Consider the following 11966-nt stretch of genomic DNA (forward strand, 5'->3'; position numbering starts at 1 on the left):
ATAATAATAATTTATAATTTATAATTTGGAAAAAAATACCTTCTTGGGGGTCAAAGAGATTCTTTTCTTTCAGGTTGTGTTTGTGTACGTGCTTAAATAAAAAAAGTGAACCATCATGCTGACTTGTGTGGATCCAGAATCTAACACAGGGATCATTCATATTATTTCTTCAGCCCAGTCTCACTAACATGTAAGGATACATTGGTAGAAAGAGTAATTGGTTTGTTCAAAACTAAAATGAGCGTTGTGTTTTTTAAATTCCAGCTATGATTGTCAAGAATAATGCCTGTTGTGCTGGATAGAAAATACTTCTACCTACTACCAGATACACAGATACACTTGTAAGTGATGTCCAGATTACCTGGCTGAGGTAATCTTTGGCTTAGTACTTCTTTTGCAAATCACCAAATACAACTGGCAGCAAAGTAGTCACAATTTTACACTGATTTCAGTGAGACCAATGACAGAAGATGTATTTTGAACTTCTGTTATTGCACACGAAGAGATATTAATTGTATTTCATTCCTATGTTCTGATGTACATCAGTAGATCTCCAAGGACTTTAAAATGGACTCATATATATTTGAGATATGAGGCACAGATGCAGAAATGTATTCAATGTCTTCTAGAAGACCAGTAGCCAAAGCAGGAACAGAAACCAGGGGCTTCAATCTTAAGGTTTTTCTATACAAATTTGCATTTAATATAGTGTCTCAATATATACCTAACAACAGTATTTGAGAGGAAGTTCATAAAAGGACAATACTGTGATCAGTGATGTAGTTCATATCTACAGGAGGCACTGGATAATGAATATTAAATGTAGAAATGACAGTCATATGGCTTCTTGTTCACTTTTCAGTATTATCTATCCCTTCATTCCACAGGCAAAGGAGTTAATGCTTTCACACCCAAAACCCCAGAGTAATTAATTTTTATGTTCTCAGATTCCATCTCCGTTAATATCAGTCCAATCTGAACAGATGCTGATTCTTTTGGCTGGGTTAGGAAATTCATACAATTCTTATGTGCCATACAGAAACTATATAATGTGTTTATCTTCCCATCGTACCCAAGCCCTTAAAGCTGTTGTTACAGAATATTGATTGACAATCCACTTTTTGATAGCATGTCAACAGTAATGCTACACTCTGCTGTGGGACTCCCATCACAGCCTTGGCTTCTTTTTTTGCTGTGGGTTTTTTTTTTTCATTTGTTTGTATTGTTGTTTGCAGGTTTTGTTTCTGTTTTTTGCTTTGTTTTAACCCGATAGGACGGTTTCTGGAAGGGGCATATGTAATAGGTTGCATGTGCTTGGTGTAGGAAAGGCAAGCAAGCCCAGACTGTGGGTATTACAGCAGAAAAGGAGAATGAGCCTCTCAGCAGAGGCTGTGGCACCATTTAAACCCTCAGTGCCAAAAAGAACAGTTACATGTTCCTAGCGGAACAGAAATCTCCCCAATGTATTGGAAGCCTCTGCCCTCTACTGGCTCTCCTGAAGATCAGCCTCAACTCAGCTGTGGGAGTCTGGGAGCACATCCCCGAAGAGTCCCTGCAGACAGTGAGGAGACGGGCTGTATTTATCGGCAAATCCTTTAGAACGTCGTGTTTCAGGAAGAGCAGGAATAACAGGGATCTAAATCTCAAGTGACATTTGCTATTGACTTGTGCAATGCTTTTCAGATGTCTGCCTATTTCTCACCTTGCTCAACACTGCAAGGGTTAGTCTGAGGTAGCTCCACATGCTGTTACAGTCCCCATCTGTTTTCTTCCAGTGAGCCAATACAAGGAAGAAGAAACAAGGTAATAAATGTTACTTTTCGTTGTGGTGGTTATTTTCATTCCACCGTGAAAAAAAAAAAAAGAAATAAAATCATACTTACATAGCATAATGAATTATTTCAACAAAAGGTTTCAAAGTGCAGTTTGGGGTTACTGTAGGAGGGCAACTGCAGAATGACTTGGCTACCATTGTATCTGGAAACTATTCCATGTATTTTCCCTCAGTGTGGAGCATCATTTGAAACCTTGATTTTGTGGCATTTTTTACTACCAAATTGGGAGAAAGTTTATTTTCCCATAAAAATATAACTTTGAAAAACTAATTAAATCTGTTGTTAAAATATGTGAATTTTATTTCACAGTGAAATCTGAAAACACTTCAGACACAGTCCTCAGATGAACCAAAGGTTCAGCAAAGCAGCGAGGCCCTACACAGGTCAGGCTTCACAGGACAGCCACCTCAGTTTGAACTGCAGCTCAGGTTCTCACCCATTTACACCTGAAATGTTGAAAACAGGTTTTTGCTGTAACTGCACCATCTTTTCAAAGGCACGTTGGCTCAGGTCTGGAAGCATCCCTTGTCTAAGAACACGAGGTAGACTGCTACATCTATAAAAACCAGAACGCTAAGCCCAAATGGTTAAAGTGTAAGAGCAGGACTGATCTGTGTGGAGTTATTTCTGTTCTATTTTTCCCCAGACTCACTGATCTCTTTCTTTAGTAAACAGTAGTATGTACCTTTGAAGGTAGGTTGCATAGAAATATGCCTTACTACACTGGCTACGTGCTGTGAATTTTAATATGACACTAGTTGCACAATTCTAAATTAAAAAAAAATTATAAATTCAGCTGCTTAATGTACAAAACGAATAAATATTGCATTTCTTAAGTTAAAGGAGGATAAACTTGTGCAACATTACATTGTTGATGAAGGTGCCATATAAATAGCAAAATACACTGAACAATTCAGGGGGTCTCAACACTAGAGTGGAAATTCATCAGGCATAGTCCATCCGTAAGAAGCACTAAGCTGTCCGTGGCCACAGCAGGGGGCTGGACCAGATGATCTTCAAAGGTCCCTTTCAATCCAGACCATCCTGTGATTATGTGAAAATCTTGACAACAACCTGCAATCTCCAGTGGTGTGCACACGTGTGTGTAATATGGATTAACTCCCTGCAGATCCTGCTGACTACATCTGCCTCCTCAGCGCAGCACCAACAGATCTCTGAGTCTCCTGAGGAAGTCAGGCAACCCAGGCCTGTGCAGTGTCAGGGTGGCTTTTCTTCCTACACAATTAATTAACTGGAATAAAGTTTGTGGGGACACAGTGAAATTGGCCCCATAAAGCCTCTTTTCCATCAAACTCCCCAGGCTGTATCTCTCACCTCGAGCAGCAAGCTTGACACACACTGGCCAACACCTTCATTTCTCACTCTCAGGCTTCAAGGACGCCATTTTCATATCTTTCCTCTCATAGCTACAGTTGATAAAAGTTCCATTCACGATGATGTTTAACAGTATTCACTGTTTCACAGTGTCATGGGTTTGAGTCTGGTGGGTTTTTTTGTAACATCAGGGGTAGACTCATGTGAAGTTGAGAGCCCCCCCCATCCCCAGGTAGGAGGCAAGGGTAGACTTATGTGAAACTTCAAGAGCCTCCCCCCCCCCAGGGAGGAGCCAGCCCTGCCTCTGGCCAGGGCCAGGCCAATCAGAGCCTCTGCAATCAAGGTATTTAAGAGGCGACCCCGTTGTTTTATCTCTCTCTTTTGGTTTTGTCTGGTTTTGAGCTCTCCTGCCTTTAATGTTGGGGAGGTTTTTTTCCTGTTGGAGGAGGGGGAGGTGAGAGAAGAACAAAGGAACGTAGCCCTGACAAGAAAGAGAGGGAGAAGAGTCCCAGAGGAGGAGGAGAAGAGGGAGAAGGCTGCTGGACCAGGACCTCTCCCTGAAGCCCGCGGTGGTTGGCTTGGCAGGAAGGTAATGCCTGCCGGTTGAGGGAATTGTCCAGCATGCATCGGTACGTGCAGAGCCCCAGGTGAGAGGGGAGAGAGACCAAACATCGGCAAGGGACATGCCTGAAGTGAGCCGTGGCCCCAGGGGACTCAAAAGGAGCAAAAAGATTGCCTCCTGTCAGGTGGACAGGATGCAGCATGAAGGAGACTGTGAGGAGCCCTCTTTCTCGAGGAGCTGTTATGGACAATGAGTAAGGGCCAGATGGACGGCACCCCCCACCCCCTTGCACTGATGGTGGGGGGAAGAGGTAGCTGGGAAGATAGGAGGGGGCAAAGTGTATGTAAGGTCAGGTTGTATTTATTGATGTATTCCTCTCGCTATCCTACTTTGTAAATGGTGGTGGTGAATTAAATCTATGTTCTTCTCCTCAAGTCAGTCTGGTTTTTTACCCATCATCTTAAATCTTAATCTCAGACCCTTGAGTCTTTTTAGTTGAATTTTCTCCCTCCACATCATTGTGGAAATGGGGGTTGGGGGAGAAGTGAGTTGGAGATCGTGTGGTTTTTTGTCCCAGTCGGCTTGAACTATGACAGACAGCATATTTTACCACTCTTACAGTCAACATATTATTGTTTCCGATAGCTGTATTACTGCTTCTTATCCAGCAAGCTCCAGTACAAGCTAAATGAGGATGCTGGGGTAGATATCTTTTACAGAACAGAGAAATTGTTCATGTTTTCTATCGTTTCCCCTTCAAGTAAGAGTGGAAGAAGGAAACCTTGGCTGAGGACAATGTTTTGGTGACTACATTCACACTCCCTTCAACATGGATTTCTTCCACTCACAAGTTTATATAGCTACTCTATCTCACCATAACCACTTTCCTTTAACTGGCTGGGTGACAGCAGCAGCCAGGACAGGCACAGCAGACCCTGTGAGGCTTTGAACCAGCACTGGAGCCAGAGCTACACATGCACAGTGGTAGAGACTGGTGGCACTCATCGTTCAACACTGTCCTAACATGGCTGTTCTGCTTCTAGACCTGTGCTGGTGCATTCATACAGTACGACACAGAGGGAGAGGTTAGATCTCCACAAGCTTAGCAGCCCCCTCCTTACCTTCCCATTTTCAAAGCCCTGTCTCTGGTCGAAAACAGCACAGCATACCTCAAGTACCTAGGTCAAAAGCATGGATTTCCCATGAGCATCAAGCCTTTCCAGCGAAGAAGGAATCAATCTACCTTCTGAAATGCATGGAACACACCTCACTGTCTTTTTCTGACCTTTTATTCTCTACCAAAATTTAAACTTGGTTCCCTTCTTTCTTCTTGTATAATCTCAGCGTTGGTTAGTCACAACCTTCAACTTAATTCCACATGACCAATCACAAGCCATTTGCATATTTCACCAGCTTAATAACATTAAGGTCCAGGTATGTGCACATAATCTACAAAAGATGCCTGAAAAGCCACTGTAGCCCTTTGCAAATAAAAGGTTCTCTGCTCATCCTAGTCCCATATACTGTGTTATCATCTGCCACAGCAAGTTCTACAAAAATATCCATGAGCCACAGAGTCTGCTAGGTCCTTGGTCTTGTGTTCTTATACAGCTGTATAAATGCACTGGAATCCCAGATGTGCTCCCTTTACCATTCAAGAGTTTGATCTGCTCTCCAGCAAGCTTCAATAGATGTTTGCAAGACAGCACAGCACAGCAACTTGGAAATTCAACAAGCCTGGCAAAGGGAAGCTTTCATGTAAGCTTGGAGTATGATAGCTCTTCCCTTTTCCAGAATAATTAAGCAACACCTTAGCACTTGATTCCTCACTTTTTTGTCTGTACTCTTAGTCTGTAGAAACTGCTGGTTAAAGAGCATAGCTGCGAGTCTTCCACTTAAAATCAAAAGCAGCTTCATGAATTGACAGTACTTGCCTGGTTTGACAGGATAAAAATTCCCCTCTACACCTTTGCATCCACCAAAACAAAACAAGTAGAGCGAGAGTCATACCAGAAGTGGCAATCATGCAGCCACACATATCACCACGTTAAACTGACACGGGTATGTGTGAACTTCTCCTACTGGGAAGAGGGGACAGGTCTCCTGATTCATGGCAGTAAATCCTTTCCCAGCACAACACTGAAGTCAATTTTAAAAAGCACACAGAAAGAACATACGAACACCTTCACATATGCAATCGTCGTCAAGATGTTCCAAGAAGACTAAGAGTACTGATTCCACCTAAGCCTCTGCTCAGAAGAGGCAGTACTTTCACTCTGCAACCAAACTGTATTTCCATGCGATCTAGCTGGATTAAAGAACACATTTGCTCCAGCTGAAGGCCTGCCTCTACACATGACTAGTAGCTCTTTTGCACCTCTACCACAGAAACGTATTTTATGCTGCACGACCAGAAGGACATCAGTAAAAAATGAGGTCCTTTGCCATAACCAAACAGCAAGTACAATTAAACTAATTAAAATGTTATCCAAATATTCATACAACAGTGGAGACAGCCCATACAACAATATGCATTTATTTTGCACAAAAAGTTCCATATTCAAATAGAAGTGTGCGTATATGCTTTCTCTAGTGCTTCTTTACAGCACTGTGCTTTCTGAAGTAAAGAACCATCACAACTAACACGAAGAGATATTAAACCTTTGGCAGAATGACCATGTTAACCTACAACTGTAAGGCAAATTAAGAACTCCTTCTCAAGTAAATGATTTCTATACACTTCCATTAACTCAGGTGGAAATTAAGAAAAACCTTACAAGACTAACACACATACGACTGCAACGTTTCTTGTAATTACTGCCAAAATAATATGCAGAGGCAGGGTTATATGCTCAGGACAGAATACTGAAAGATTCAGAATAAATTGCCAGAAACACTGAGAAAAAATTCCAACCATTACATATGTGATTACATGATATAATTAAGCAAAATTGCCATTTCAGAGAGAACAGGTAAGTCAACATATAATGCTCAGAATTAAGACATCTACAGACTTTAAAGCCTGCAACTTTCACTTAGAGACAAATATTTGATACTTGTTGGTAAACAAATGCTGATACGTGACAGCACAGAATTATTACATTGAATCTGGTTCCATTAACGACATAATTACAATCACTGGATACAGAAGACCATCCAAATTATACCGGCGAACAGATTTTCCATAGCTTCTCCTTTGCTCAAGTTCCACCGCCTTAAGTGACTGGTATCAAAGATGGGCTGCTGCAACCAGTTCAGTCTTCCCTCCTTTAGTTATCACCTGGATTAGACTCCCTGAGTTTGGTCGATTCTTTCCTGTTATCCAGTCATAAAAGGTTCTGTTTTAAAATAAATTGATAAAACAGAATGAGGAGGAGGAAAAAATACATACTGCTATCAGGTGTATTGATGGGAGGCATAAAATAAAAGTCTATTACTTTTCTTTCTTTTCCTATTGCCCTCTCTAGCGATTTTTTTTGTGTATTTTAAACTAGCAATGCAATCACTGGATTCAGACCCTCAGAGTTAGACAGAGTTCCAGAGAAATCCGTAGGGCTTTACAGCACGCACACAGGATTTTCAGAACATTTCAAAGAAAAAGTCCAGGAGCATGGTCGAAGTGGCAAGCCAAAGTGGTAAGGTTTTTCCAAATTGAAAAAAAGAAAAAAAAACAAAAAAGAAAAGGGGAAGGAGAGGCAACTTAAGTTGCCTTTATAGTATATAGCAGAAGCAGAGATTTATAGCTAAAATAGAGCTGCTAAGCCCATTACCCTGCCAACAGACCATTATAACATTTAAATGGTTCGCCATGAAAGTAGTTTCAGCAGAAGAGCTGAGAGTCTCAGCAGAAGGCCTTAAGACATCCAAAACAGTGCTGAATAAGACAGACTTTCTGGGTAGCACACTAGAACACTCCTTATCAAACCATAAGAAAAACTCCTTACTCAAACTAGGATACAGAAAGTGCCGTCTATTTTTTCAGGTCGCTCAACCCTTTCAATGTTGCAGACATAGCAACCACCATGATGGAAAGTCCTGCTATCAGACACAAACGGCTTCCAGGGCACAAAATTCAAGTGCTATACAGGAAAAGGTTTCCTGCATCCTTCCCAAGATGCAGATGTTATCAACGCTTAACAACACTTCCTTTTTTCCACAGTTAGAGAGATTTTCACTTTTCGAAGCTGGATTTAAAGTTTAGGAAATTAGAACCCAAGAAACAAAACAAACCAATCAATTTAGTTTTCCCATAAGGAAAAAATACTTAGAAGTTAAAATTTAAAAAATTAATTTGTAAAATCACAACATCTGGCTAAGCAGTCTCTGGAGCACAGTAAGTTAAAGGTCTTTTTTTGGAACATTTTTATGCCAACTGAATTCAAGTGATGGGGCCTTTTTAAAGTGCCACATCAAGCAGCTGCATAGGCTTTTTGCAATAAAATCATTTCTTACTGTAGCATCCAGCTTAAAAAAAACATGAACCAAAACCAAACCACACAAATAAAAGGAAATCTAATGTCAGAACTACTCTGAACTATGAACAACAGGTAAATGCAATTTCAGTGTCAGTTCTGAAAGGTCTTCAAAAACGTGCAAGAATAAAGCCTTTTACAATGTATGAATGTAGATTCATCTTTGTTTTTCCTCAAAGAGGCAAGACAGCTGTGTCCTTATTTTCTTTCTTTTGATAGCTCACCCACAGCAGACTCTTTGATACGCCCCATCACATCGCACAAAGCAGTTCTTATGCCGCACCTTCTCTAACAGAGAGGAATGAGAAGCAGCAAGCCTTGTAATCTGAGTCTGGTGTTACATAAACTACAGCTGAACCTTCAGCATTTTGCAACATCATTCAGGACAAGCCTTTGTGGATGACAGAAAACAAAGAAGTCTTCACTAAATTTTTCTAAACAAGAGCAGGAATTTTGCCAGCTGAGAGAAGTGAACTAACACACCACAGACTGGGGAGTAAAGAGAATCCCACCGAAGTTTACAAGCCTATTTCAAGTTTACCTTTAAGCCAGACTACTGTCTCCTGTGTCTGCTGTCTGCCATTTAATTTGTCTACATGGTTTTATGAGATTTTCTGTCTTCCAACTGCTTAAGGCTATCTCCCTTGTGAGAATAACCAGTGTAGAGGATGCTGAAGTTGACGGAGCTGGGCTAATTTTCTCCAATTAAGAAGCCTGTACAATAGACCCAACATGATTTAGAAACACACATAGTGAGGAGATGACGGAGCAAAAAAATCCACCCAAATCCAAGACAGCTGTTCAGAAAGAATATGTAGTAAGATGCAGCAGCAAGAGAGACAGTGAGGAATTGTTTCGTTATCACAGGGATACTCACTCAGCAATGAATTCTAAGGGTGTCCAGGAGCTGAAGTCTGCGTCAGGCATTGATTTCCTGTTTGCTGGTGTATCTAAGGTAACCCTGTGATTAAAAAAAGATAAGCCTTTTATTTATACATCATGTTTCTGATAAGCACCACCTGCTTCTGTTTGCTGTAACATATGCTTGACTTTTACACCACATGGTATGGATTTCCCTTGCATCCTCTACATGTGTTAACAGCATATAGCCATCAGCTTCAATGTATATGAAAGGCTCCACCCTGCCAGCCCTCACCTCCCTGGCTCGCTGATGACATCCAGACCATGAGGGTGATCACTTAGCCCACAGCTCCCTTCCAGTCTCTCTCAGGCAGACAGGGAATGGCAGTAGTATGCGCATTCACATGTACTACACAGCGCACACACACTACATCCCTGCTTCCAAATAGCCTTGTGCCAGCTGCAAATGCAGGGATTAGGAAGCCGATAGATATTTACACTATGTACATAGAATCATAGAATGGCCTAGGCTGGAAGGGACCTTAGAGATCATCTAGTCCAACCTTCCTGTCATGGGCAGGGACACCTCTCAACTAGATCAGGCAACACATAGGGACGGAGCGGGGATTGAACCCGCGACCTTGGTGTTATCAGCACCATGCTCTAACTGACTGAGCTAAACGACCCACAACAATGACATTAAAGGGTGAACTTTTCACAGCTCCCCCACCGAGCAGCTGTTGACAATCCAAGGTATAATTACTCACTCAAAAATTCATTTAGAATTTTGCATGAGAACTATGCACATGCAGAGTGCCCACAAGTTCAGTGATCTTGTCTGCCTGTCTGTACAGCTCTGTAGAAGGTGGTGTCAATTTTCCAAACAGTTTTAAAGCTGTTGCTCTCTGACGAGAAGAGGCACACTTAAGAGCAAGTATATGAGGAAAAGAAAGCAGGAAGAATTCAGGTAGTGTTCCAAATCCCTATGCAGAAGTCTTTAGGCTTAAGTTTTGGGTCCTGAACTAGATATGGAGCTGACAAGAAAAATACTTTCTATTTTTGCAGCAGAAATGAAAAATTAAGACACAGTGAAGAACTACTAGGCCATCTACTTTTCAATAGCTTTCCTCATCAAAAAGAAAGCAGTGACAGCCAAATACAAGCTAAACTTTTTCTTTTCACAGATACTCAGAATGACTTAACTTTACTGATCAAACACAGATATGCAACACCTTATGAAGAAGCATCTTTAACCAAGTCAAAAAATGTCAAGCAATCCTCCATTTTATTACTATCACACACCTAAGTCTAAAACCATGCTGAATAGCTCATCTCATTTTCAGAGTTCCATCTAGACCGAAAAAACAAAAGCACACGTTAATGCGAGGCTCTGGTTAAACTATTTAAAAGTGAATCAAATTTTAATCTTAACATCCACTACTGTTTTGCAAAGAAAGGAGAAAAACTTAATTATTTTCGTGTGACTTGCACACGATTTTCTTCATACATTCAAGACGGCTGTTTTCTCTGTGAAGCTCTTAAGTAGGTCTGAGGAGCACTGTGTACGGTGAACGTGTGACTCTGGGTTAGAGCAGTAACCAAATAAAACAAAACAGGCAGAGGCAACTGCGCAACCACTTACGGTAAAATGGCAACAGCGGCAGAACCAGATGGCAAGCCACTACTGGCACCAGATAAACTCTGACAAAGCTGATGCACTGCTCCTTTGGCCATGCCATAGGCAATCATCCCTAACAATTAAAAATAGGCAAATTAGAGCACAATCAAAACAGCTCTCAAATTGTTTAATGAATATTAAGACCACTTGCCACAGCCAGCACAGAATCAGACTTTTAAAACATATCAAAACATAGAAAAGAAAAAAGAAAAAACATAAAGCTCTCAGTAGGCATAAAGCAACTATTAGAGAACTCAGTTTACTCAGCACTACAGAGATAAGCAGCTTACCAAGCTAAGTATAGTTAGTTAACGTACCAAACGTACCCTGAAGGATGGGACCTACAAGGCTCAGCTTATAAATCTGACAGAGTAAGTGTAAAGATGCTCATATACTTTCCTATGGCAATCATCCCTTAATTTTAATCATATGGCTCAGGTATTTGCCAGTTTAGACCCAAACAGATAAAGCTCCCTTTTCTCCAGAACTGTAATTCAAGTGGCAGCACCCCAAGTTCAACAGACCCTTTGGAGAAGACTACAAAAACACCTCCTCATGGTAGAAAATTACCAAATAACGTGCAGGTAGAGCAAACTTCTTCCTAAACACTGTTGCCTTCTAGGCAGACAATGTTCAGCAGTGCAAGAGCAACAGGAATGAGAGCTTAAGGCACGCTGGTCAGGTACAAGATCTGGACAATGAGGGTGCTGTCAGTCTGAGATGTCCAGACACAGTTCAAGCATGTAAGAAAACATACATGTACAACTACACACTCCCTTTCCAATACTCCTGAGGAAGAATTTTGTATCAGAGTTACAGAGGTAATTTTGCACTGCAGAAGTGTTCCCATTATATTCAATTAGACATATTGTATAACATTTATTTTTCTTAGAAGGAACCATGGGCAAGAGCAGCTAACTTATTTTATTGATACAGTAAAAATATTTGTACCTCTGTCATTTTCCCTCATCTAATCTAAACCAAACATTCAAAATTTTCTTAGATCTTTTCATGCTTCTACATTTCTTAGCCATCTCTGTCAAACTGCTTCTGTAATCATCTATATAGTTTTTGGTATTTTGACTATGGGAGTCAAAATTTTCATGTAGGAAAATCAAAATTACACTAACAGCAAACAAGAAAAGGATTATTCCTTCTATAACGGCTGGGAGCAATGAGAATAACTAAAGCCATATTTGCAAAAGTTGAGTAACAACTCTTTC

The 11966-nt window shown here is 40.9% G+C and overlaps 1 protein-coding gene across 1 annotated transcript in view; it reads right to left on the reverse strand.

The window, feature by feature from the left end:
• Nucleotides 1-6695: 6695 nt before the first annotated feature.
• Nucleotides 6696-11966, reverse strand: part of QDPR (quinoid dihydropteridine reductase) — a gene marked incomplete at its 5' end in the record, with an annotated part of 8234 nt that continues 2963 nt past the window's right edge. Inside the window, 3 exons of the mRNA XM_009869975.1 lie at nucleotides 6696-7070; nucleotides 9082-9165; nucleotides 10708-10816. Of these exons, the coding sequence (XP_009868277.1) occupies nucleotides 6962-7070; nucleotides 9082-9165; nucleotides 10708-10816 (302 nt within the window). The remainder of the gene's footprint in view (nucleotides 7071-9081; nucleotides 9166-10707; nucleotides 10817-11966) is intronic.

Source organism: Apaloderma vittatum, unplaced genomic scaffold (genome assembly GCF_000703405.1).
Source record: "Apaloderma vittatum isolate BGI_N311 unplaced genomic scaffold, ASM70340v1 scaffold10355, whole genome shotgun sequence".
Classification (NCBI taxonomy): domain Eukaryota; kingdom Metazoa; phylum Chordata; class Aves; order Trogoniformes; family Trogonidae; genus Apaloderma; species Apaloderma vittatum.